At 38.8% G+C, this 27,600-nt stretch overlaps 1 protein-coding gene across 2 annotated transcripts in view; it reads right to left on the minus strand.

Annotated features, from left to right (window-relative positions):
- The window catches only part of ARID1B (AT-rich interaction domain 1B), a 325,248-nt gene that overhangs the window by 218,719 nt on the left and 78,929 nt on the right, over positions 1-27,600 (minus strand). For both annotated transcript variants that reach the window (XM_058801602.1, XM_058801601.1), the window contains exons 3-4: positions 25,899-26,039; positions 7,084-7,194 (exon numbers count right to left, since the gene is read on the minus strand). In XM_058801602.1, coding sequence (XP_058657585.1) covers positions 7,084-7,194; positions 25,899-26,039 — 252 coding nt within the window. The remainder of the gene's footprint in view (positions 1-7,083; positions 7,195-25,898; positions 26,040-27,600) is intronic.

Consider the following 27,600-nt stretch of genomic DNA (forward strand, 5'->3'; position numbering starts at 1 on the left):
ACCCTACCACTTTAGAGATAGATTCTCATATGCAGAAAAGCACTGACTTGGAAATTTAGGCAGATGAAAAAGCCAGTGCAGTTACTGCCCCTGCAGCAGGTACTCCTGGGCCACGCATACAGAGGCACCCATGCTATTACAGTTTACAGCCTTGCATAATTAAGTAACCTTGGGAGCCTTCAGCTCTCATTTCTAGCTGCAAGATTTGGTGGTTCACGGGCTACCACATGTGCAGTTCAGTCACCCTAGCTAGAAGGGCAGCAGCCTCTGTGGAAGGAATCAGCATAAGTCAGGGGGTGGTAAGGAAATAAAACGTAAAATGCTTCAACCCCCCAAATTAAATCTAGTTTCTTAATTTCTGAATCAACATCAATACTACTCTAGTATTTGGAGGTATATGATGCAACTTCTCATGGCTTCAAAAAACATTGCAGGAAAAAAGCTACTAATACTTTACTATTCCACTTAGAACAACATTGGCCTATGCAACTACAAGTTTTTGCAACCTTAACCACTACTGGGATCTATAATACCTTAACAGGTTTCCCACATAAATTTCATGTAGAGGTCAGACTAAGTATTTCTTTTTGCATTTGTAAATTTTCTTGGATCATAAATTAGCCATTTTGTTATTACAGGGATGTTGTAAACATTGTAAATGCAAAGTATTTTGAATCTGGAAAAGGCGATGAACAGTCAAGTATCTTTTTTACAATACTTAGTGAAATTACTTTTTATACTTCAATAACCACCTGAAACCATTCTTTTAAATAAAATGATCAATCTGTCAGGCAAAATCAAGTAATTCTGTAAAGCACTAAACACAAATTAATAACAACAGGTCCTTCTCTTCACACTATAAATATTAAGAATACCTTAATTCCAGCACCTGTAATTTTGGTTTCAGTGTTTCAGTTTAACCCTACATGGACAACACATGTCCAGGGATGCTCTGCACTACTTTAATGACACTTTTTCCCAAAAATGGGACTGAGAGTTGATGTACAAACTGACTCTAGGACAATGAATCACTTTGACCACCCTACATGAAGTCCTGGTTTAACTGAAGTCAGATGTAAAATGTGGGCTAGGTTGTGGGCACACAAAGTTCCCTCGCCTGACAGAATCACCAATGTCAGAGGTGCTGCAGTGGCTCACACTGGTTTGGACCCACTGTTGTGACTGACATAAATGGGATGCCACAATCAAAATCTGGACACAGCAGCTACAGAGCATGTTTTGCACCTCAGAAACACACAGAAATACATATACTTGACCTCTCTATACATGTGCTCAGTGAAACTGGTTTTAGCTACAGGTTTACAAAGAATGTTAAGGGAAAAAAATCAAAAAACCCCCACCAACCTAGCAACTGCACTTGATCCAAAATTAAAATAACTTGGGAAAAATAGCAACTTCTTCCAACTCTGCATGTAATGGCTAAGAAAAACCTTTGAGATAGCTTAGTCACTTCTTTGCAACTTGAAGCTTTTTTCCTTTTATTCCAGGCTTAAACAAAGTTCAGTGGGGCATCAAACTGCCTCAGTTTTAAATTACAGTCTGTACTTTAAAATAGAATGCATGCACCACATGTTCCTGAAGCTAGAGGGTGGGAGTGTTATTCACTGAAAATTGAAGGCTTGTTGAGTCAATAATCTTCTTTCACAGAGTAACAATTTTCAGCTAAAATTTCTTGACCCAAACAAAGGAAAACAAGATCATTCAGTTATTTTACAATGTTGCAGAAAAGAGAAAGGAAAAGTAGGAAAGAGGCACACCAGTTTTATCCTTCTTGATGTAAAAACAGTGGAGAATTTAATTCACAAGTATTACATACTCACATTTCTTTCTTTTTCACGGTTTACCGTACTCCCAAACAGATATTTTCAGGCAGAGACATGAACAACTTCAGGACAGATTTGCTATCATGTACTACACACATCTATCAGCTGGAAATGGCATTTGCCTCTCAAGAATTAAAAAAAAAATCAATTTATAGGATTTCTTTTCTCTTCTTTCTCAAATCACAACCAATACTCTGTATTTTTAAAATAGTACTTAAATTCAAACCAAACTTTGTATTTGCTTACCAGCAAAGAATTTAACAAAGATTACAAAAAAGAGGGTCACTGCACTTTCTTCTCCTTTAATATTGGTTTGTCCTAACAAGAAAGGCTACAGTGGTAATTAATATTTACATGATGATAGTGCCCAGAACCCTGATCATGATTAGGGCTTACTGGACTAAGTTGTATATAAATGTCACCAGAGTCCCTCAGCAGTTTAATCTCTGAGAAAAGAAGAGTTACTTCCTGCTCCCAAACACAGTTGCTCAAGTAATGCTGGGAAGTGTTTTCCTGGTCTATTAAGACTTCACCCATTAAAGGCATTTGTTCAGGGTGTGCTGTTGCTGGAGATGACTTTCCAAGCTACTTCATACTCTAGAAGTGGAACAGAGAATCTGGATTCCCAAACCCTCCCATGTGTTTTCCTCATAGCCTACACCTACTGAGATCCATTTGAAATGACGCTGTTCCATGAGCCAAGTGTATCTAGTTTTGGATTTAGTTCACTACTAATTCCCGACAGAGGTCCTCTGAAATCTGATTTAGTACCCACTTCTACAACAAAAAAGGTGTGTCAACCAGAAGAAAAACTCAGCACTCTAAACATCTTTCAGAGGCTCATTAAAATGAGGTAGAACAGAACTGTGAAGCAGTTAATAAAATCAGGAAGGGATTGCTGATGTGCTGTTTTGCACAGTACCAAGCATAATGAAACAAGACAACTGACATCTTAAAAAAGTTTATCTGTCCAAGCAACAGTATGTATTATTTTGAGCTCTAGAGCTCATACAACCATAGATGTGCAGAATCACAACCAACTTTGTCAGGTCACAGCACTGCACGAGATTCAAGTGGCATTCTACCTCCACTGCTGGCTACTGTTTTGTTTTGCACAGGAATTGCTTTGCCTCAATGAAAACACCCAGTGAATAACTGATGTCACAAAATGAATCCATAAACTCTGAATTCTGAATGATCTAGCAGAGTAGTGATTCCTTCCGTTCCAGATACAATCTTCCCCTTCCAACACCGCATGAACTCCAGAAAGCACAACATAAACCTAAGTTATAACACTAAAGCTACAATTTCCCTACAGTTCACACAGATGCAGGTGAGGACCACCACAACCCCACCTTGTCCACAGCCTCCATCCATGCAAGCTCATGCCTCCACACTTGCACTCATGGGCTTGCATTAAGCAGTTTAGGGATGGGAACTGGCAGAAAACTTGCCTTACAAAAAGAAGTGAACTGTCTTCTGTCTGTCTGTGGCTCTGTGACTGCTACAGGGCCTGACTGTGAACACTAGAATCTGCTGTGCCACCATGTCTCAGCTGACAGGATGACAGCATCTTAAACCCTTCCAGCAAGATCATACAGTCATTTAGGATATGGCTAAAATCAAAGCTGCTGTGGACCCCCTGTCTGTCCGCTTTCCCATCACAGCTATTGATTTCCATCTCCTTGTCCAAGGTGTCACTGATGCCCATGCAGTCACTCAGTGATTCAGTCAAACACTAACCAGAAATAGAGGGAGATTATTTTTCATCTGGTTCAGTTCCCCAAGTCAAATCCACTGGCCAGTCCCAGGAGCAGCAGTGGAGGACACGGGATGGCACAGACAACACATGGTGGGGCACTCAGCAGGACTGCAGCTGCCCTGGCTTACAACAGCTCAAGATGCCACAGAGTTTTTACCTGTATGTTGCAAAAAAAAAAAAAGCCTTAGCAGAAACCTGTCTTTTAAAAGCTTGGCAACCTTGAGCCATTCGACCTCATAGCTCAAAAAAGCACACCTGACATTGGGCAAAAAAGGGCCTTATTTAAACAAAGTAACAGTAAAAACAGTAGCAGCTACCTGAAATTATTTTAATACTCATGCCAATTTAAAAATTATATTAATTAATGTTTTCTGCTCCATATTCTAGCAACAATCCAATCACAATCCAATGTGAACATTTATAAATGCACTTATTAAAGACAAAATAAAGGATTAGTCTTCATACAAACACAGCCTACTGCTGACACAAGCTCCTTTACTGCAACAACAAATCTGCAGATGCATCCTTTGGAAGCTTTTTCCTGCAAGTCTGCTCCAGTTTTCTCACAATAGAAAAAATGTGTATTTTGCTATTATCCCTTAAGTCTTGATAAATATGTTCTGTAGTAGTTGTTCTCCAGACAATTTCATTCAGGTCTCTCCCCTTTTATTCTTCCACTCTAATAGGGAACAGTTTCTGTTTATGACTTCCTTTCCTTCACAGAGTACCTAACTCCCATGTTTTCTCAAAGCCTTGAGATTTCCTTCTAATTGTGACCCCAACAAAAGTGCTTGGAGCACTATTCTGTGCAACTTTTCATTTGGGCTCTCAGTGACTCCACATGGTCAGAGACCCACAGGTCAAACCCTCCAGATATCAGAGCAGTTAGGAGAAGGAAAGCAAGCATTGTATAGAATCTGACAGGCCATTAGAAGTAGCTAATAAAGCCATATTTTGTTTGTAGCCATTTGTTACCAACCCACATTACAAATTTGTCTGCTTTGAACTTTATGGGAACATTTATGCCAGGACTTTTATATACAATGTGTGAAGGAAATGGAACAACTATTGAGCTGTTTAGCTGTGCTTACTGTGACACAAACCTGCTGAAAAAACTCCCCCAAAGGGTGACACAAGCCAGCATTCAGTGCTGCAGAAAGTGGCCAGCTCCTCTTTGAATCCATCAAAGGGAAATTCTTTTTTTTAAAGCCACATCAGAGAAAGCCATTCACCATTTAGTATTATATCTCTTTTGTAGTTTTTTGACACTTGTATAAGCTTGCTATATAGCTGCTGTGATTTTACACAATGCCCTTAAGAAATAAAAAGATAACAGGCAAATTGTATAAATACCAGAATACCATGAAACAAGACATAACTAAATTTTATTAAAAGCCTAACACCACTGCTATAATTTCAAGCTTCACTGTACAGATAACTTACTGACTACTACCCTAAAGAACCACATTACCCAAAAACAAGCTTAAGAAGCCATATTGAGTATACCAAAATAGGAATACTGAACAAGGAACAGTGATCAAGGGTTTTCATAAGCAGTCTAAAACAGAATAAAGAACTCTCCTGCTTCAGGGAAAAACCACCATGTTCAAACCATTACCCCAAATAGAGTTATATTAAAGCTTTTAATGTATGGATCATCAAAAAAAACCCTTGGTGCTGCATACAAAGAGTTGAAGTTGTTTTTAAATTTGAAAAACAAAACAAACGAAAACCCCATACCAACACTAAAATACAGAATTACAGTATCCTATATTCCCCTTCACATGAAAACAGCAGGTTTTTTTGAGTGTATGAAGTGTTCTCAGGTTATGCATCAAAGCTTTTCAGTAATTAGGAGTCTCAGTAACAGCATTCAGGACCAACTTACAGTTTCAGTTCTGTGGCCAAAATGGTTAACATTCACTGTTAATACAACCAGCTTACTCATACCAAGAATAATTATGAGCTACTAAATATACCACACACTCTGGGACACAGATAATACCCAATACTCTGCTTAAATATCATGATGCTGGAGATAGGACAGAGCATGGATTAAAAGTAGGACAATTCTTTAAGAAAAAACACAGGCAAATTAGCAGAACATTAGCTGATAAATAACTTTATTTCTCTCTACCCTAATAAACGCTGTCCATGAAAAACTGGGAGATGAAAAGTCCTTTTTAGTATCTCTGCTTTTTAAACTAGGTGGTTATTGCCAAAACAGTTCAATGTCCACAGGAGCTACTATTTTTTAAGCTAACTGCCAACATCCATTTTTGAGAACTGTTCAGACAAACCAGTCTGTTTTAAAAAGGTTTCCTGAAAACTGTCAAATTAGTACTAGGTTCAAAGCAAATGGATATATTTTCTCATACCAGTTTCCATTGCTTTTCCTGAGACTTGCATGTTTCAAATGTCATGTAAAGAATTTGTAGCACATATACTCTCCTAGGTGCCAAAGATGTAACTTTAAAATGCTATGAAGATGTTTATTGCCCTATTTTTAGGGATTTACAATTGTGCCATGTGCCAGAGGTAATATATACATCATACTACCAGATTTCACAAATAAATGTGATATCTTGATACAGTAAACTTTTCAGAGAGATCTCTCTGCCAACTGCAAATGAATAAATACCCAGTGAACCGTGGGAAATATCTTACATGTTTCTGATATATTATTCCAAGCCAGAGGTCACATAGTTTATATAAAGTTTTCATCATTTAAGCTGAACATATTGAAGTTGGTTTAAATTCATGCTGGTTTATACCAACAAACAAGAAAATCCCCAAACCACAAGGAGCACACAGAGACAAGGCTAAGTACTTTGTCCACTACAAGACCTTCAAAAATGTAAGCAGCTGCAATGTCTTCAAAACATATATTCATTTGTGCTGTTTCCCCCATAGCGGAATGTGTAGAGCTCAGAAAAGCTGATACATATTGGTCCAAAATAATTTCCTAATAAAAAATCAACCTAACCCAAGTACTGCTGCCATTCTTGCTTCTACACCTGTGTAGTAATAGATATTACCAGAATTAACATGTCAAACTCATTACTGATTATCGGGGTTTGGAACAGACAGCTCTTGGTTACAGTATTCTAAACCAGAATCTACTGAAAACATTCGAAAAAGGACACAGAAAAAAAGCCTCCTCCTCACCAGATTGGTTTGTGCAAGAATGGAATTCCTAAAGTTAAAAAATCAATCAATTTCCTCTATGCAAATACACATGTGCAGAAGCACAGAACATGAATGTGCATAAATAGTGCAGTTCTGAACCAGAAGAAGCCTAAGCTGAGTCCACTCACATACAAGCTATCTGTTCCCATATTTTTAAAAACAATTTTTCATCAACCTTATTTAGTCTTTCTTCTTTCACTACTTCTCATCTGCTCATCCCAGATGCAATAAACTGGTATGTAAAGTGCTTTCAATTTTAAAATACTGGAACAAACATTATTTTCTTACTGGTAAGCTCGATGGTCTTTCTTGCTGGATTAGATTCAAGTCTTCATGGTTAGGCTTTCCTGGGGCCATAGGGGGTTGAGATCTGGTTCCATAGCCTTCCTGAGACATGTCCTGCAACAACAGTTGTAAAAGAATTATTAACCTGACTCAGTAATTATAACTAAATCTGCATCATGGAAGGGTGAAAATAAAAGAGCTGAGTGCTGATGGTTTTTTTTGATCTGAAGTTTTTACTTGTTAAACCTTTCTGATACAAGTATCAAGTCCACACAGATACCTCTATGACATGTGCTGTTTGTAAAGAAAACCAGGGAACTGAGATGCAGGCCAACAACCAGCAGGGAATCATACCACTGGCACATGGGAAAACACACTAAACCAAACCACTTAAACAACCCCATTTTACTGTAAAATAGTCAGTAGCAAGCATAAACATTCATCCTACTCTAAGACTAATTCTCAAGCGTTTTGATAAAGTACTGAGCCAGGTGGAAGACTGGGCTTGAAAATAGGATTGCAATCATTCTGTGTAATCAGACTCCTGTAACAAGCCTGGATTTACCATCAGTACTACTGGCTGGCAATTTTCAAACCCTGGCCATCAGGACACAGCACACAGCACAGCCACTGCATCTGCTGGACACACATTTTGTTTGAAGGTTAGAGGGCACATGAATTTGATCAAGCATAGCTCCAAAGCTTGTACCAGTAACCTGGGGATTTTCCTCCCTACACAGGCCCAACCAGTTGTAGCTAATGGCCCAGCACCATCAGTAGTCGTAGTTAATGGCCCCCACCCATGCATGGGTGGGATGAGCAATGAAGCAACCTCCTGTCCCGCACCCCATCTTCCACCCCCCAGCACAAGCTCATATCACACACAGAGATACTTGCCCATTGCAAAGCCTTAAATTCAGGCTTCATTTTAGCTTCTATAGCAGCCCCTACACCAGCTTCTTTAGGGAAAACAACAGAAAGCTCAATACTGACTTCAGCATGCATAACTGGCAGGGAAAGTTGAAAAACCAGTTCCTGCCAGAAAAGATAGCTCACCTTTTTCTTTGTTTTTAAATGATTTAACTCTCCTCTCCCCTTCCCTAGCTTACTACCAGTTCAGTTTGCTTCAGCCACCCTAAGGCTTTGGATTTGGTGGCATACCTGAAGCAGGCAGAAGCTGCAAGGCACAGAAGGACGGGGCAAGCTGCCCTCTGCCCCACCCCACCACACCTTGCTGCTGCCTGTGCAGGGCTGCCGGGCTGCCCAGTGCCCACAGCCACAGCTGCGGCTCATGCACAGACTCCAGAAGGCAGCTGGCTGGCAGAGCAGGAAAGCTTTCTGTCTCTGGTTTTAGCCCAGCTTCTGACAGAGAGAAATTTGTTAACAACTGTACCATTCTCATTCAGCCCCTTCCACCCATTTGGACTCTCACAGATTATTTTAAGGGATGCAGAAAATTCAATGGGGCTAATTAAACAAACCCCAGCAAACCTGATACGATATAAACCCAGCAATAAATGACCCTATCCCTAAGCCTGTGCCAAGTAAAATCAAGAAACACTTAAAAGGCCAGCACTTCAATGTGGTTACCAGCAGAGGGTAACAATTAGGCTTAAGGGTGACAAAGGCTGATGGCTGAATGATTATTATCCCCTGTGACCCCCCGCACTCCCTCCCGCCCAGATTTCCACTTGTCACACAGCTCTCCTGCTGCGCACACCAGCAGGTTCCTGTGGATTAACAGTGAGGTTTAAAATCAACAAATGGCACAAGGCCTCCATTCAGCAGCCTTCACCCCAGTACAAAGGAGTAGAAAGGTGCAGGACAGCTTCACAATAGGCAAACAAATGAGCAAACCTCTGCTTTCCTTTTTATTTAAAAACGCGCATGCACACACATACACACACCACGCTCATGCACGCTGGGGCTGTCACTACACAGGCATTCCCAAAAAACCTGGCAACCCCAGATTTCAACTTCCAATTCAGCATTCAATGCTGTTCTTCCTAATTCTTAAAAATTATACCAAATAAAAACCACTTGTCAAAACAACAACAACAACAACAACAACAAAAAAACCTACACAGCTATACCAAGAGTGGTGAAAAAGGATAAATGGGATATTCAGTTTAGGAGTCATTGTAGAAACACAATTGTTCCTTTTTCCAAACAGACACTACAGGATTTTGCTGGGAAGCAAAACATGTTTTTAATATTTTGAAAAATCAAGAGGCATTACTTCCTTACGAAGTACCAAGCATGGGTTTTCCCACATGTTTGCAAGATTTTAACCTTGCTTCCTACTGAAATTTCAAGGGAGACCAGAGCAGGAGAGAGAAGAGACAGCATGCTTTCTCATGAGAAATACTGCAGGTTAAATGGAATTTACTTTTACCTGGGTATTTGAAGACTATGTATGAAATGTCTTTCCACACACTGAAGAGCACAATAAAAACCCCAGACACAACACCCTTTGTCTTTTTAAATGCACTGTTTTCATAGAGCTTTCCCTTCTTTCTGTAGAAAAATCAAATCCATTTGCTGAGTTGTAGGTGAGGTTTGCAAACACACAGACATTTCTGTTTGTTAATGATGCAGGCACCTGTGCACTCCAAATGGGACTGAGATTACAAACTCTTTCTTACATTCTCTGCAAAGCTATGTAGATACTCAAATCACTAGAAACTTGGAAAGCAGCTCTTGAGAAATAAAGGATCAGTTTGCTCTCAGTAAGCTGCAGGCTTGGGAATCTCCCAGATGAAATATGCATGGGACTGTGTGTATAATTTTATCTGTTTATACACATGTATTGTCCAATAAAAACAGTCCATTTATATCCTAAACAGAATGATTAAATAATAGCATATTTCACTAAGAGGTTGGCTTCATAACCAAAGTAGTGCTTAGTATCATTTTCACTGAAAAACAGAAGAGAGAAAATCCCTACTGCCTGTCTTCAGTTCTGCATTTGGAAATTTTTGTTAACATACAGCATATTACAGAATAGTGACAACAGATTTTGAGAGATAAATAAGAAATAAGGACAGAAGTATTAGAGTAAATTGTCTGTCACAGAGGAAATGCATGGAATTGGCAATTCTCACAGCTTTGAAAGGTCATTTTTCTTCCTAGCATCTAGGAATGGATTTATTGGGCACTGAAGAGAGGGAACATAAGTGGAAGAGAAACATGTAACCACGTGTTGTGCTACAGTCATGGCTGAGGAATTCCCCATTGATACTGGGGCTCAGTCTTCTCCTGGGATTCCTAACTTTTTTTTTTTTTGTTTGACTCCCAGTATTTCATCCGTCATTGACATCAGCTTTCAAAATAAAGCTTATGACTTTTTATGAATCACAGAAAATCCTTCTCCCATAGATGAGCATGTGTGTTAGACAGAAACCCAGGCTTTTATAAACAGAAGGCTACAAGTTTCCACTCAGAACTTCCCAACTTGGCACAAACCCAATCATATCATAGCTGTTACAGCACAAACTGTCAACAAAGTTGTAAAATAACTAAAGTCAGGGTTTCCCCCATCAGATTTTAGAAAAGCACAAGGACAAATAATCAGCAAGTCATAAACATATACTCAAAATAGCTGAGGTTTAGACTTTTTTAGACTTTTAAAAACACATTTATGATTAAAATAGGTAGACAAAAAAAGGACTAGACAGAGTCTAACGCCTATATATTGGGTAAGCTGTTCAGAAATTGGTCCATAAACAATTATTGTATTTGGGAAGCAATAATAACAACATTCAACTGCTTATAATTCACAGAGCCTGGACTAGTTATTCATCTCCTATTTACATACACTTTCAGTTTCTTCTGCAAATTGAGGTATATGGAACTCAAGATTTGTGTAGTCTAAGGAGTAAGGGAGGAAATGGGATATTTTCATCCCTCTTGTTCTCTGTTACTGTATTCATCTTATAGACTTAGCAAGTCTCTAATTCTGGTGTGGGATTTCACTACCACAGAGGTTTAAAGTGACAGAGTGAGCCTACATACTGGCCTGCAATAAAGTCAAAGGCTCCTTGTTCCTGCCTCCCACAAGTCTTGCAGCTGGACACACATCCCTTAGTTTGTATTAGTGGTCTTTATTAGACCACTTTGTTAGATGGTGCAACTTAAAACTTGCCAGGTAAGCAACTCCTTCCCCTTCAGCTTTATCATGGCTCACTGAGCTGAGCTGGCCTTGGGAAGGGTTGGGTGAGCAAGAGAGGAAGGAAATTTCCCTTCTTTGGCAGCAGCCAGCCATGAGCCTGGTTTCACACTTGCAGGAGTCAATTACACTGCAACCACTTTGGAGCAGGCCACTGCCAGACAGTTTTTTCTCTTTTCCCCCTCACCATGTGCAGTGGTAATTAGTGTCATGCTTTCATTCTCTAGATGGATGTAGCCTAAGACATGCATGCCTGTCCACATGGATGAGTTCTCTGCAAATCTGAATGAATACAGCACCAAAAATGATTGAAACCATGTAGATGCAATGCACATTTGTTTTAAGTTTTGCCGAAGAAGATTAGATCTAATTATTAAATAGTTTAAATTATTTTTAATGGAAAATAAAAGCTTAGTGAAAATATTAATGTTTGCAGGAAAACCACATTTAAAGGAGGGTTGGGTGAGAAATGTCATTCAGGCTTCATTCACTTCTACTGCAGTGAGTTTCAGAGGGATAACATGACCACCCAGGAAGATAAGTACCATGATGGTTAAACAGAAAGAAGATAATTTATTTAAAATAATATGCTAGAATTCAATCTGAAAAAAACTCATTAAAAAGTATTTTAGCCCATGTTCTTGATTCAGTGGGTTAAACTGAAGAACACTTCAAATGTGAGAGCAGTAAATTCTATAGCAATGTGACAACGAGCAAAAATGAAAACAAATGTTAATTCTTTTTTTTTTTTGCCTCAGACCACTTGAGAATGGAAATCAGAACCCAGTAGAGCAGCCAAGAGAAGTGGACAGCCCTAGAGTACAAGAGCATTTTACTCATCTCTGAAGGAATACCACTGAACAGAAAGAAGCCAAGTTAGGGGCTATGCTAGAAGGATATGCCTTGTTACCAGTCAGCCAAGCATCTGTTCATTCTGTGCAGATAAGTATGTATCAACACATCTCCCCTATTTCTACCTTTTGCACTAACAGACTACAATAAAGAAAAAATTACTTACCAGAATGGTGACATATCCCTAAATAGCCAACTTCCAGCCCAACCCTAATACCTAACATGTAACCTCCCAAGTTGTATATTCTCTGGTAGCACAAAACTGACAACAAAGGCCAGCCAACCTGCTAGAGGAATATTGTAGGTAAGGCTGCACTCAGAAAAAATGTTATGCCCAAGGGCACAGGCAACACTGAGTCTCATGCAAGCAGCCCTGTGGGGAAGGATCCACTAAGGACAAAAGAGCAGAGACATTTGCTTGAATCCTGGCCAGATGGTTGGCAAAAGTCCTGCAGGATGTATGTGAACTCTTGCAGAAGTTCTAGAAGTTCTTGGGTCAAGAAGAAATACATACATACATATCTTGAATTTTATGAATCAGAAATGGGGAAGGAAAAAATGAAACAGAAGCCTACAAAGCCTTGAAGAAAATTGCTATCTTGCAGCTGGAGAGCACTGTGCACAAACCAGCAAGCAAGTCTCTTGCTGCACAGGAGGAACAGGTGATTGCTGAAAAAAAAAAGTTTGGTCCTAGCACTTATTACACCAACAAAAAAGAAGAGCATGCTAACCACCGGAGGTGGATTACCAATGCAGTCTGGTAATCCTCTTAAACATACGAGTCTGTGTTTACGTGATGAACTGAATAAACCCCGTTCACAACCAGAATACGTAAATCACTTCAAGCCAACCCTCTCCCACCACCACGGAAAGCTGAATGGAGACAAGCAAAGCAGTGGTCCTGAAGAACGGCAACCAGGAGCTTGGCATCTCCTGCAACACACTGACACTTTTGCTGACGGCTACATCAGTGGGACCAGCAACTTTCAGGTTGTTATCATTTGCCCACAGTCAAGCCAGGGTTGTAACATGCCCTCAGAAACAAAGATGATACTCTGCCTCACCAAGTCAACTTCAGTTTGCATGCCTCGAGTGCTGATCAGTCATTGTCCATAAGACACTTCACCACCTTCAATGTTATTAATACTGTCCCTTCTAAGATATCTGCAGTTTCTTTCTAAAACTTGCTATATCCTAGACATCCTTTGTTAGGCTGCTTAAAAAAAAAATATTTACAATCGTAACATAATTTTATCCCTTCGTGATTCCAGTTATCATGAAATGACATCTAAGTTAAGTCATAAGACACTGCAGAGGGAAGAAAAAAATACACTATGCAGCAGTTGATGCAAAAGATACTTAGGTAAGCAAATATATTATGGAGGGTCAGCTCATCAGAATTCTCCAGAAGTTATTAGCAAGTCAGACTACCTATCAAAGGCTTTTTGCTGTAGAATACACTGACAACATTTTAAGCACAGACAGGGTCAAAAAAACCTCTCCACATCTTACAGGAAGATTTTTTGTTTGGACAACACAGCTTCTAGTCGCATATTAGGTAACCTGAGCATATCAACAAGCCAGAAGGGTCTTTCTTCCTAAAAACTCTAGTCCATTTTCACATGTGTCTTGCTATATGGCCTCCAGGAGCCACATTAGGCAAGTGATGCAGGAAGAGCTCCAAGATGAAATCATTCTCAGAAATCCTTATCTTGCTTTTCTCTTTCGCCACTATTGCATTCCATGGATCACAGAGCATATCAATAGTGGATTTAATCAGAAACAAGACATTTCTTCTCGTTTTCCTCTCTCATACTTGTAACATGCCACAAGAAAAATAGGCCAGTTTGATGTTTGTATTAAAATGTGACTGTTGCACACCGCACAACCTGATAAACAGTTGTCAGCTCTTCATTTACAGGCAAAAAAGGTAGGGTTTTGTTCTACAGATCTAAAGTTCCAGTTTATTTATAAAGAGATGAGAGAGAGTCAAAAGAAGTAAACTGAGAAATGTAACTTGGAAATGAGGGGTAAAAAATGATCATTTTATTTCCATGCATTTTCCCATGTTTACAGAGCTTTTTGGACTTTTCCTAAAAAACCCACAAGGCTTGACAGTCCAACCACGCTTTCATTTTCTACACCCCCTCCTTCCTCTCCCTGCCATTTTTTCACTGACAAAGCTATATTTAAAACAAAACAGAACAAAAAAGTTGTTTTAAAAAGAGGCCTGGCTGGTTTTGCATGTCCTATTCTTTACAGTCACTTGGGACAGACTACTATGTTAATGTGATGACTTACAGATTTTGTGCCATCCAGCACCCTGCCCTGCCACACTAGTCCTTCCTAAAACTCCAGAATCGCTTCAGCAGACCCGAGACGTGAAGCGGGGCTGAGAAACAGCTCTGCACCCCAAAGGAACAGCTGAACCCAGCAAAAGGTGGGAGAGGGGCAGGATTTCAAACCTGCCATTTCTTCCAACTCGGCTGCTGCAGAAGCAGAGGGCTGGGGGGCTCTGTGCCCCAGAGGGCAGCAGCCTGCCCCAGACTGCCTGCTGCTGCCGAGGAAGCTCTCCCAAGCATACGGCTCGCTGGCAGAAATGAGGTCAGAGCACTGCCCGCAGCTTACAGCAGAGCTCAAAGCCTGAAGCCAGCTTACAGAATAAAGAGAAAAGCTGCACTGAGAGCAGCTGCTACCTCTAGGCTAATCAAGCTAGGTACCCAAGGATGAGACTTCCTCACTCAAGACTGGGAAACATTACTTCAGTGTTTTCTTAGGGGCACGTCTGTGTCTGTGCTTTGAGGCAGAAGCCAGGACTTCATCTAAAGGCTCATGAAACCCTGCAAATCGGTGAGGAAGGGCTGCAAAATATCACTGAGGTTACATTTAAAAAAAATCAGAATAGAGAGATTTGCTTCCTAGCCCCTGTCCCTCATATATAAAGCTATATTGTATAAGGGACAATTTATACCACAGTCCAGTGACACCTGCTAACTTATCCTCTAATACTCCACCACAGACAGCCCTTAAATAAAAACTGAAAGGAGATTTACCTACTATTTTATCAACAGTACAATCGTAGGAGAAGGAACCGAAGCTCAGATGCAAAAAAGTCTGAAATAAACTTGGTAAAGAAGGTATTCTCAACTGGTCTCTACTGTTTTGGTTAACTTCGGCTTTCAGTAAGTGAAAGCGCTGGAGTGTTACATTTAGGGCTGGCTACTGGAAGCACAAAATTAGCTGCATTACCATCCTCCCTTTCTCTGCAGTCTGTGAAGACACACAGTATCCGTGCAAAAATCTTTAAATCCAACCCACCACACAAAGCAATATCTTAGTCCAAGGAGTGGGAAAAGAACTGAAATTTCCAAAAGGAAGCACCCACCAGTAGAAGAAATTCAACGGACTGCACAATGCAACAGTTCAAACCAACAGCAGTAAACTATTTCTTTATTCTTTTGAGATAGAAAAGTCTTCACCACCATCACCACAACCACAATTTCTCAAAAGAAAATATTCCCAGCTGGGCTGCTGCTGGGAGTGTCAGGAGAAGGGGGTAAGAGGGTGGTGGACAAATGAAAGAAGTGGTGAAAACTTAAAACTCTGAGACCAGACCACTGACTACTCTTTAACATAGAAATGAAAAAACAGTGATGTTCATTAAAAGTTGGTAAAGGATTACTAGGTAATAAAGCAACAATGATGCTCTCTTTTTTGTGAGAGTGAAGGAGAACAATCTTCATGAATTCTATAGGCAGAGACCCAAATCCCAGACTGGTTATAGCTGGTTATTTAGCTTTCTACCTACAAACATGCATGTCAAAGATAGCTTCTTGGCAGCCAGGGATAAACATGAGGAAGACACAAAGAGAGAGGCTGTGTTCTTCCAGAGCTTGATTTATTGAGGGACAGCTCACCAAGACCAACAGTTGTTCTCCTATCTTCCACAACATAAACACCAAGTAGTTTTGTCAACATGTAAAGGTAAACTTGTTTTTTAAGTGGTACCTTATTTATTTTTATTTTCTATTTCATTCTTTGTTGTACATATCTGATTGCAACAACTAAAACACTCAGTAACAATTCAGCTGCATGCTCCAAAATCTATTTGAAATCCTACTACAGTACTGGAAAGGATAATGAATGCTTATGAAATGTATGCTGGTCAATATTCAGATAATTCATTGTCTCAACAACAAAATCCCAATGCAAAATACAGAAAATAAAACTAAATATATTTATACTGAACAGCTTCGATTATTAAAGAAAATGCACGCAGCCAACAAAACACAGTGCTAGATTTTATGCCACAAATATTAACAAACTTATTTTCCCTACCTCTGAGGAAAATAATGTGTATTAATTTAAAGGCCATAAGAGAATATTGCTATATTGCAACTGGCCATGAGGTGCAATTTACAAGACCACTGAAATCTGGAATATATACTGCTCATACAGAACTAAAAACCAAACCAACCAACCAAACAGAACAAATAGTAAAAAAATACCCCAACCACTTAGATTTATTAGTAGTTTTTAGACTTTACAACATGAGCACTTAATTCAGAATGCTATTCTATTTACATTTTAGAATTTTTCTTAGAACAGCATTTGTGCCTTTATATTCTAAAATATTTGCCTACATAACTTTTGTCAATGAACAGCCATCAGATTAGTGGGTCATAAAATAAATGACAGTTACACAATCAGGTATCTTTTGATAAACTCTGATAAATTCTGTTTAACTTACTGCTACATGGATAAAATTTTTTCTGGGATATTAATTTAGCTCTCAGAATAACATTAAAAGAAAACCCTCCTTGAGTAGTAAGAAGAGTGGTAAGGGTAGCAACAATAGTTACGATCACTAATCTCCTATAACAAAATAGTTTTTATCAGCCTGCATTCCAGTAGTTTTACTATCAAGTTAATTAATTGACTCCTATGCTAATATCTAAATGCCAAGCAATTAATGGCACTGAACTATAGATGGCTTTTCTTTGCTCTTGTAGAGTTATTTTATAAAGCAAATGCAATTCTGTCACTTCGTTGATTTAATGCAGGCTTTGTGAGGTTAATATTCCAAAGCAATTGCAAAATAAAGAACTGCTTTAATTAACCTTCTGTGATTTAAATACTGGGAGAAATCAGAACTCAGAAACTTTAAATAATATCATCATCATAACAACATTACTTTGTGGATCAAAGCCAAACCACTGATTTGAGAACTTTAAGAAATACATTTGGACACGTGCATCTGACTGTGTTTCTAAATTCATTAAAAGGACCTTTCTCTAAGCATAGCATACAAAATCCATGCTAGATTTTACATAGTTTTTGTAGTTGAGCTGAAAACCATTTCCTTTTAAGATTATTCACTTATAAATACTGAAGTTTTTAGTTAGAACAAATGATTCAGCACCCCTGCTTTTTGCAGTAGAATACTTTGTGAAGATTTTTGTTATGAACATAGGACACTGCTCACTAAATCTACAAACTGATTGCACATAAGTAACTGACCACTTAAAATTAAAGCAGCAAAACAGGACTTCCCTTTTCCTAGGAGATTAAGTTTTCTCTCTTTTCAATTTATCTGAAGGGAGGCTTTTATTGCCAGAGCTTCTTTATGATATTGTATGCTAACTTCATTTTAGAACATGAAAAAAATCAAGACTCAGGCCTTTCAGTATTGCAGAACTTTCAAGCACAAAAGCTGCAGTATATCTGCCAGGGTCAGAATGATACAAAAACACAGGAATAAAAATTAAAAACCAGCAGGATACAGGTGAACATGAACATTCCTGCCAAACAGGTTTGCAACGCGTGCTGACCTATCTCCTCTGACTATCCTGCCAGGTATCACCAAACCCCCATCAGCAGCAGATGCCTGAAGAGGTGCACTTGCTGGTTTCTCGGGAAAAGAAAGCTGACCTTCAGAATTCCTCCTTCAAATGGAAAAGCCTGCTTTCAGCAGAAAACCATTAAGAGATGAAGACAGCAAAAGAACATACACACTGAGAAAATATTTAACTACAATGAGGGAACTTGAAACTGAAGGTGCTGTTCAGTTGTTGAGACAACTCAGAGGCAAACAAATTCTTTCACTGACAGTCCTTTGGAAGATTATAAAACAGAAGTATAAACAAGCTTGCTACATTTTATACATGAACAGTAGTACCACTTTGCAAGATAAAGTACTTCTCCTTTCCCAGTAGTACCACTTAACAAATCCAAGTTACTACAAAGACAGTACGTGTAAGGAGCAGTTATACATGCTAACTTTAACAGCTTCAGGCCTAACAGACAGGAGTTGCATTTTTATTTGCATAAACTGATCACAATCTCTGTAAACACTCTCTTTAAAATAACAGGGCCAAAAAAGTCTTCCTTAAATCTGAATGCAGATTTCTGGGTTTGGTCAACAAGCCTTCAGCAAAAACAAGACTGCGCTGCTGTGACTGCTGCTCTGTGCTATGCCCTCAATTTTGTGTTTGTGCTCAGGTGTGAGTTTACAGACAATTATACTTTCTTCTTCTGCCTGACTCTATTCCTTCTAGCTACTTAGCTCCGGAAGATTATTCTCCAAGTCTGAGAAGGCAGCACTTTATAATCTTATAAATACAAAGAGAAATACTGAGGAAAAAAAGACAGAGGTTTGAGACATTTCCTGGAATTATATAAGCGATGATGAGCAAACAGATCAGTCCCCAAATGGACAATAATCAACCATTCCCACTGCTGGGAGAAGACACAGCACAGGAGTCAGTTTCACTGAACTCCTGAGCTAAGTACCCTCCACCAGAAAAACAGCCTTATGCTGAACACTTATTTGCTATCAGAGCAGCATCATGATTATGAAATAAGACTTTACAAAAGCAGAGATCTAACTGGCCAAGATTTCAATCAGTTAAGTACTCATTGAACCTACAAGGGTTCAAACCCCTCTTGTCCTTCCTGAAAATATCATGTGCTTAAGAAAGGCTCAAAAAGGATAAATCAGTTTAATGCACAAGTTCAATACGGTTTCTAAGTATTTCAATAGTTCTTTAATCACTTCAGTGCTGGGCAGGTGCTGGTCACTGGTGGCTTGACTAGAAGAAGTTGTGGTGTGTGAGTTTGGAAGCCATTTGCTGAAAGCCTGCTCCCCTTCCCTGCTCTCCCCAAGGCCAGTCAAGCTTTACTCCAGATGCAAGAAGCCAATATTGCACTCTGCCTTTTGGTATCTATCTGACCTCTCTGAACAGGAAGTTCAGTGTACCAAAAATGATACCTTCATACAAAGAAGTGCTATTGGTGTTCCTCGTCTCTCATTTCAGCTTCCCCCATAAGGGAGGCTGAAATGGCTGACAAAGTCTATATTTATATATATATGTATGTATAAGTTCTGTATGAGTTCTTAGTATCATGAGCCTGGGACTAAATGTTTTACAGGAATTACTTCACTGTGGTGTCTCTTCACTCTGGAGAGAATATAACTGCTCCAAGGCTAAAAACAAGTCCAGCATTTCAGAATGGAGTGAGTGCACACTGAGCACTAGGCATCTCTGTTGTTGAGATGACAAAAGCCAAGAAGGATTTATGGTACACAACAAGCAGTGGTGTCAGCCACTGCTGCTGACAGCAGGTAACTCTCTCTTCTAAACATTAAATTTGATTATGAGTTCCCATATAACTGTAATAGCCAACTTCCACAAAGAATACTTTCCTATATGCCTAGCAGCAAATGTCAGATTAACATACAAGCTTGTTCTTTCCCAGATTTCCTGTGGTTCATAACCCAACAAATATTAATGCAACCACTCATCTAGCGGCAGAATGATTACAGACAGCAAGGTTTAAAAAGGACAGAAGGACAAATTATTTTTATTATGACTTTTAAGACATGTGCAGCTGTATGGTAGTCCTTAAATAAATTTAAATTTAAGTCTGAAGGATGTGACACTAAACTACTGTACAGTTGACTGCTAATTCTGTGCAAAATTCTAATCACTTAAGAGTGAAGATTTTACTACAAGGAGTAATTGCATTGAGACATACCAATTTGGACTCACTGAGGATTGTCTGTATTACTTACTAGTGAATTTGATATTTGCATGTACAACAGTTATTCCTATTATTACAATACTATTTTTGTACAGTGTTACACCCCAAAACAGCTTGACAACATTAATTAACATGTTGCTTATTATACTGTTTAAAGAACTTTAGCAGTTCACATTGAATTTAAAAACAATACTTCATCTTCATTGTACCAAAATCACTTTAATAATTTGGTGCATTTTGCCACAATACAATTTGTTCTGTTTTCATGACAGTCATACAGATTGGACATGAAAACAGATTAATTAGTTTCACATTTTGTTCACATTTTCAAAGACTGTTTCAAATCAGGAAATGTTTTATCTGTCCTACCTTACACTGACTCAACACTAGAAACAGATGTCTGTGGAAGAACTTTCTCATCATCATCTCAGGCTTAAAACTGAGACTAATTTCAAGCACTGATCCCAGTTCAAGGAAACATAGAGAAGTTCCTTATGGAAGCATCAGTGGTCTCCAACCTTCTGCCTGGAGAGACTGACCAAGGTGTCACCAGAGAAGCTTCCCACCTTCTCATGTACACTGCCTTCCTGCTTCAGATGCCTTTCTACCTGGGACTACTAAAACAATTCACAAATTCCTACCGGCCCAAATTGCATTTTTTCCCCTGGCCGAGTCTCAGGAAAAAAACCCCACAGTCAGTCCTGCTCTTTATTTGTCCTCTACAGGCTGCGTTGGGAAAAAATCTCGCCAAGATCAGTAGGTAAGGTATATTATTCTGGGGGGTAAACAAGGTTTTGGCCTTCTTTTAGAACACTTAAATAAAACCTGTGAGACAGTGAGAGAATGCTGTTTGTTTGCTTGTTTATAAAACATTTTCTCCTTTTAAGTAAAAGCAGACTAAAGAGTGAGCCTGAACTACTTAGAAAAACCCATAGTAACCACAACAAATGATGTACAAACACACACAAACTCTTGGTGCACACAGTTAACCAGAATGACCAATGCCCCAGAAAAGGGCACATGTATGCCCCACCTCAGGGACCTGCTACACTTTTTCCCCATTTAATCTTATACCGATATGTATGAAAAGGGATCAGCATTCTATTCTGGAAACTTGCAAGCAGAGATCTTCCAGGAAGGTGTAAAACAAAAGATTACTTCATTCAGGGTAACAGCAGTAGGTGTAGAATAAAATCACTATTTTTGTTTAACTAAGAGTGAGACTATAAGTATTTTGCAGATCCATTTCATCTGTCAAAAACTGATACAGTCCCAATTCATAAAATAACACAATAAAGCTTAAAGGCACAATTCTATCTCGATACATATGAACACATGCTACATAAAGCAAGGAAATATATAAACATGGCTGTTTACAAGCCAGTTGGAAAGCATAATAACCAAAAATATACATCACACTATCTTAACAAAATAATGTTTAATGATGACAGTTTAAGTTTGCAATTACATGACATTCTTGAACAAAATATCACTTCTACTTATGGCAAAAGATTTAAAACTGCAAAAACAAGCGAAGCATTTATTCATTTATATGCCATTTCAAGATGAAAAGCCCTGCCAAGGGCAACACTATAGTAGTGTAGCACATCTTTCTTCCTCTTTTTTCTTTTGAAGAGCAGTAAAGGTAAAAAGAAGTTAAAGAAAAAAAAAAAAAACAACCAAAAAACCAAGGCAGTATCTACATCTACTGGCAATATCTAATGATCAATGAATCTGCTACTGCAATAAATTTGTTTAAAACAAAGCTCTGCCTTTAATGGTTTCTACACAGCAGGCTCCTGATATGAAGAGGGGATGACTGATGCTGGCTTACAATATGGTTCTATAGTAAACTGTGCCAGTTTTACTATCAAATCACCTCTTATGAAACTCTCTTTCTGCCTACCATGCAATCAATTTAACAAAGATCTAAACAACTTAACAGTTCAAACATTCAAATAAATCCCATTCTCCTCCTTCCCATCTATGCTTATTAGAAGAATGAAAGTCACAAGTCACTGGAACAGTCCCAGAAATTGTTTTATCTGTTTACTTTTATAAGACAAGATTGCATATTGAATTCAAGTGAGTCAAAGAAAAACAGCAATGGCTTCACACTTCCACAATATGTGAGAAATGAAGACAAGCACCAATTCTAAGGCACAACACAGAGCTATACCTGACCTCAGGAGCTCGCTCACAATGTGTCTAAAAGAGCAAAAATAAAACATCATCTGCAAGAAATTTCACATCAGTTTTCTCCCTATAACAGAATACCCAGATCATCACACTATGAGGTTTTACATAAAAGGAAACTGGTGGAAAGAAAAAGTCCATCATCCAGACAGAATAAACACTGTTTTCAGCTTCATAATCTCCAAAACAAGTAGCTTGACATAAATCTACAAGGGAAATAAAGAAAATACAGACAGGAAAAGAAGGCAAATTAGAGAAACCCTCTTTCCCCAGTCTAGCATTTCTCTTCTCCCTCCTGAAGTAAAACCAATTTAATCACACACACATCACAAAATCAATATAGAAAGACAAAAAAAAAGGTTAATGAACAATATAGAGAACACAAAGGAAATTAATTTGCAAGCTGAAAAGAAAGAACAAAACTAAGGATGACAGTAAGAAAGGATGACAGATTGTATGACTGAAACTACCTCATCTTTCTAATTGACAGGATTATATAAACAGGATGTACTGATATTTTTAGGAGCAGAAATAAGAAAGATACACCAACTGGTGCAACAGGTAATATATGATTCTGTAGTTTATTTTAAAATTGTGTTTAGAAAATGTAAAGCCAGTTTTAAATCACAGCAACACAATCACATATATTCAGAGAGACCTTCAGAGAGAGATCCTATAGGCAAACCCCCAGCTCAAAGCAAGCCTAGCAAGAACAGGGTGCTTGGGGGCTTTGTCTAGTTGAATTTCTCCAATGATGGAGATTGCAGTCTCTCTGGAATTTTGTGAGGTTTATAGTTTTTGAGTTTGTTTGTTTCTTTCTTTTACAGAGTTGCAACATCCGTCTTCTTAGTGTGCCCCTATTGCTTCTTGTCCTTCCATTGTGCCCCTGAGGTAAGTTTGGCTCTGTTCTCATTCACATTCCCCAGACTGGTACCTCTCCTAAAACTAAACAAGTACCTACTCCTATTTCTCTTGCTAAAACTTTAATCAAATAAATTATAATTCTTTATTTTTCAAAAGTAATCAGTCTCATATAAGCAGAGATATGTTTGCTTAAGTAAGCACAGTTTGTAATTTTTTGTCAGCAGCAGAATTTGACATATGTTCTCAACTTTTTATGTTTTTTGTTTAGTATTAATTTTTGTATTCCACATTGGTTACCACTTGATGGTAATTCTACTATACATTACCAGTAGAGAAAGAACACTTCTGCTGCAGAGTCAGAAATATAGATTTCAATTTCTTGTGTTAGGAATTGTTTTCTAGATGAGCAGTTCTCAAAGAAAGGGAAAGCACACACTGGTGAGGTTTTACAGAGAAACATGACAAGAAGTGTTCACCTGCTGATTCTTCTTGAGAAAGGGGGAAGAGCAGCCATGGAACCAATCTGGAGATCGGGAAAGAAGCAAGCCCCAAGGTGTTTTACGATTACTTATTATTTATACAAAATAGTACCATCTACACACAAATACTCCAACTACACAGTGAAATTATCATATATTTCAGAACCTGAGATCAGAGTTCAAACCTTAAGAGGCTGACCACTACCGAAGAACAGTCATTCATAAACCATCAAGAATTCAGGTAAAATTCTCACAGAAAGGACTACCAACCGCAGGGCTGTATTGGTGAGGCCCTAATGCATCATCTCATCTTGCAGGCTGAGGCAAAAACTGCCTACTGACCTTCCTAAGATGCCTGTATCAGCCTTGGAGACTAGATTTTGACTGTCCTTCAGTGTCACTTCAAATCCTCAAAAGGGGAATTTGGCTACATCAAGGCTGGTATCTTTTGCCTGTGAATCTGCCTCTACCTTTCTCTTCATCCTAGTTCTCAGAAATTCAAAATATATGGAAAGCTTTACTCTAATTTTACTTTCATCCTTCTATGATCCCTCTCACTTCACTGCACAAACCTTCTCCTTCCCAGCTATGATAGCAAATGATGTAATTGGAACACCTATCAACAGATAAATCAGTACCTTGTTACTCTTAAGGCCTATAAAGTTGGAATGTTTTGTGTATTTTTTAAACCAAAATATTCAATCCCTTCAACTGACAGTATATTTAAAATATGACAAGGTGTCCAAGGCAGCAAAAAACCCATTTCAATTTCATACACTGTGATATGTAGACATTAGAGCAGCTGTGTTTCTTCTATCTTATAGGCCGTATTACTAGGTCTTTATCTGCTGAGACTTCACCAAGATGCTTATGAACAGTATTTTCAAGTCATAGAGAAATCAAGCATTTAATGGCTAAGTAAAACAGGAAGAAAATTAAATTTAAAGACACAACTGCAATCTTTAAAGTTGCAGTTACATATAATCCAAAAGACAGAATGTGGTGACATTTACAAGAATATCATAGATACAATTAAGAATTCTATTTCATAAACCATCCAGCATTTTAATGAAAAAAGTTAATTCTCAATGGAATTTTAAAATGTAGATGAAGAAAAATTAACATGTAATTACACAGTGAAATTATCATAGCTTTATTTTAAAGTCAAAGGAGGGGAGTCTCCAGTATCATTGCCACTTCCAGCATCTTTTGTTAGTTTATTTTACGCACTATTTTTATTTCAGGCTAAGATTTCTACATTGCACCAGCATAATCGCAAAATGTTAATCAACCATGCCTGACAGAATTCCCCAGTGATTTGCAGCAAGTGCTGCTGCTTCCACTAATATCCAGTCTTGAGCAACTCACTTTTGTTAGATTTCCCAGGATGGTGAGTATGCTTTAGTTTCATCCTTCCATTTCCAGATCACCTCTCCATGATTAACAGAGCTGAGACTGCAGACAGAACTGAGCCTACATGTTCAGCTGCATCAGCTATGCACATCCATTTTGTTCAGTATCAAAAATCCAAGTGTTTCTCCAGCTCTGGGAACCAGACCCATACATTATCACTACTGATCTTGGTTAAAAACAGAATCACTTTAAATTAATTTTTATGCTTAATATAAAGAGCACAATTCAAAAGCAGCAATGGATAACAGATTATGTGGTTTGCAAACTGATGTGCAAACTGACAACATTCAAATTAATAGCTGCAATATCCATTTAAAATGTCTTTTAAGAAGCTCCCTTGACAAAGCAACTCCAAAATGCCTTGAACTCCTCCACAAAAAACCCAAAATAGCAGTGACCACACTAGATGCAGGAATTCTCAACAATGTCTGTCTTGTGAGGAAAGAACAAAACAAAGGCAAAAAAAAGCTCCAGCATCCACTGACATCTCATCAAGAAATTGTTACTTGTTTTTAAAAGCACAGATGCTGGGACATATACACTGGCTTTACCCTAAAAAGGTAGTATGAAATAAAGTCTGAAAATGTGTGCAGATGTATTTGGGCATACATCCTGAAGACCATTCAGAAAGATGTGGTCTGATTCCACGTTTGTTTCACTTTGCTCAATTTACTACTTAATTATTGTTATTTAATGAACACCGTTCCCTCGGAAAGATGAGGGATGGGTTTTGTTCATTGCACAGGGGTTCTTTTTACACTTCCAGCCCCAGGGTGCCTGTCAGCAGGGAGGGCAGTGCTTACCTGCTGAGCCTGGTACCTCTGCTGGGCCTGCGACAGGTACTGTGCCTGGGGCGGCAGGTGCTGCGGCTGCTGGTTGTAGTACGGCTGCTGGCCCTGCTGGCAGTAGCCACTCACACCTTGCTGACCATACTGAGGTGGGATCTGTTGGAAGAACCAAGCAAAGCAAACACATGAGTGGAAGCAGAAGGACGTGAAACCAAGCTATGTCCCACCCGTGGCAACCTCAGCAGAAGTGACATCCCCAGCTGCACACCTGGCCCAGCGCTCTGATCCCTTCCCTCAGCAGCTAATGGCAGCCCTTAGATCCTCTTGCCTTAGCAGGAGAAGTAAGCTCCATGCTCTGCATAGTTACTCTTTCCTGGAAGAGCTTCTGGTGAAAATGCGTCACTTCTGTAATGCCCACCCTTAAAGCACAGAAGCAGTTATTTGAAATATTTGCTCTCCTTGGGAACACTGGTGAGGCAAATCAACAGAGGCATCATTCTGATGCGCTGACCCAAAAGCTGAATTGTGGAAAAAAGGCACAACTCTTAAACTGACATTGAAAGAGAAATGCCTTTTTTTTTTTTTTTTTAGCAATCAGGTGCTAATTTAAACTTAATATTTTGCCCACAATCCTCAGGTTTTTATTGCTTGTATTTAAGCTTTACACAAAAGGCTTGGGGTTTGGCAGGATTTGGGTTTTGTCAAATTCAATCCCTCTTAGTCTTCTCCCCCCTACTAAGATACACTTTTTAAAAAAGTAACAACAAAACAAAATAACACCAGTTCGAACATGTATCATGTACTGAGAACATGCATACACCGAGAATCTGTTAGAACCAAAACCAAGTCAATTACAGTGTCAGAGAAATTTTCTGCATTGACTTAGTCTGTAAGCCTTGTCTCAATAGACACTGACATTTTCTCGAGGTATTTGAAAGCGCACACTTTCAATGGACTCCTGATATTGTGTCCAGATTTTCTTGATTTTAGGTACCCATGCTTTTCCCCAAAGTCTGGAATTTAATATCATTTCAGATGCAGCACATGGTTTTTCCATTCTAGAATGGAGTTGGTCCTTGCCCCAAGCAAGTGTTTCAAATACCTGAGCACATCCAAAATGCTTTGATCTCTGAACTGTTCCCACTGAGTTTCTGATACAATGATAAATCTGTTTATTCAACAAGCAAACACATACCTGTTCTACCTAAAGTTAATTCACTACATTCATTCAACAGTATTTGCTATGTAGTAGTAGTAGTAGTAGTAGTAATAATAATAATAATAATAATAATAATAATACCATAAATTTAAACACCTGCTTAGCTGTTTTCATTATCACAACTTTATCTGCTCCTATTACTTCCGCCAGAAGCTGACAGTCCTACCTCTTGGTTACTCCTAAGGTCAGCACTATAACCCCATTCCTGCACTTGCTCTCTCTGCCTTGACATCCATTTTTTTCCCCCATCATTTCACAGGCAGTTGAATGTTTCTGTGACCAAAGCAGCCCTTTCTGACAAACACCCTCTCCCTGATGATGCATAAAATGAGGCCTTTATAATGCAAACTAAAAAGGGTGTGTTGGAATATCATCAGGCAAACAGACAGCTGGAGTCTGGGATCTGACAGAGGACCACATGGTGATTTGCCCATGATCTGCAAAGGTCACAGAGCCTGGACTGGTTCCTATGAAAGGCTGAGGAGAAACCTATGTTGT

This window comes from Ammospiza caudacuta, chromosome 3 (genome assembly GCF_027887145.1).
Source record: "Ammospiza caudacuta isolate bAmmCau1 chromosome 3, bAmmCau1.pri, whole genome shotgun sequence".
Lineage (NCBI taxonomy): Eukaryota > Metazoa > Chordata > Aves > Passeriformes > Passerellidae > Ammospiza > Ammospiza caudacuta.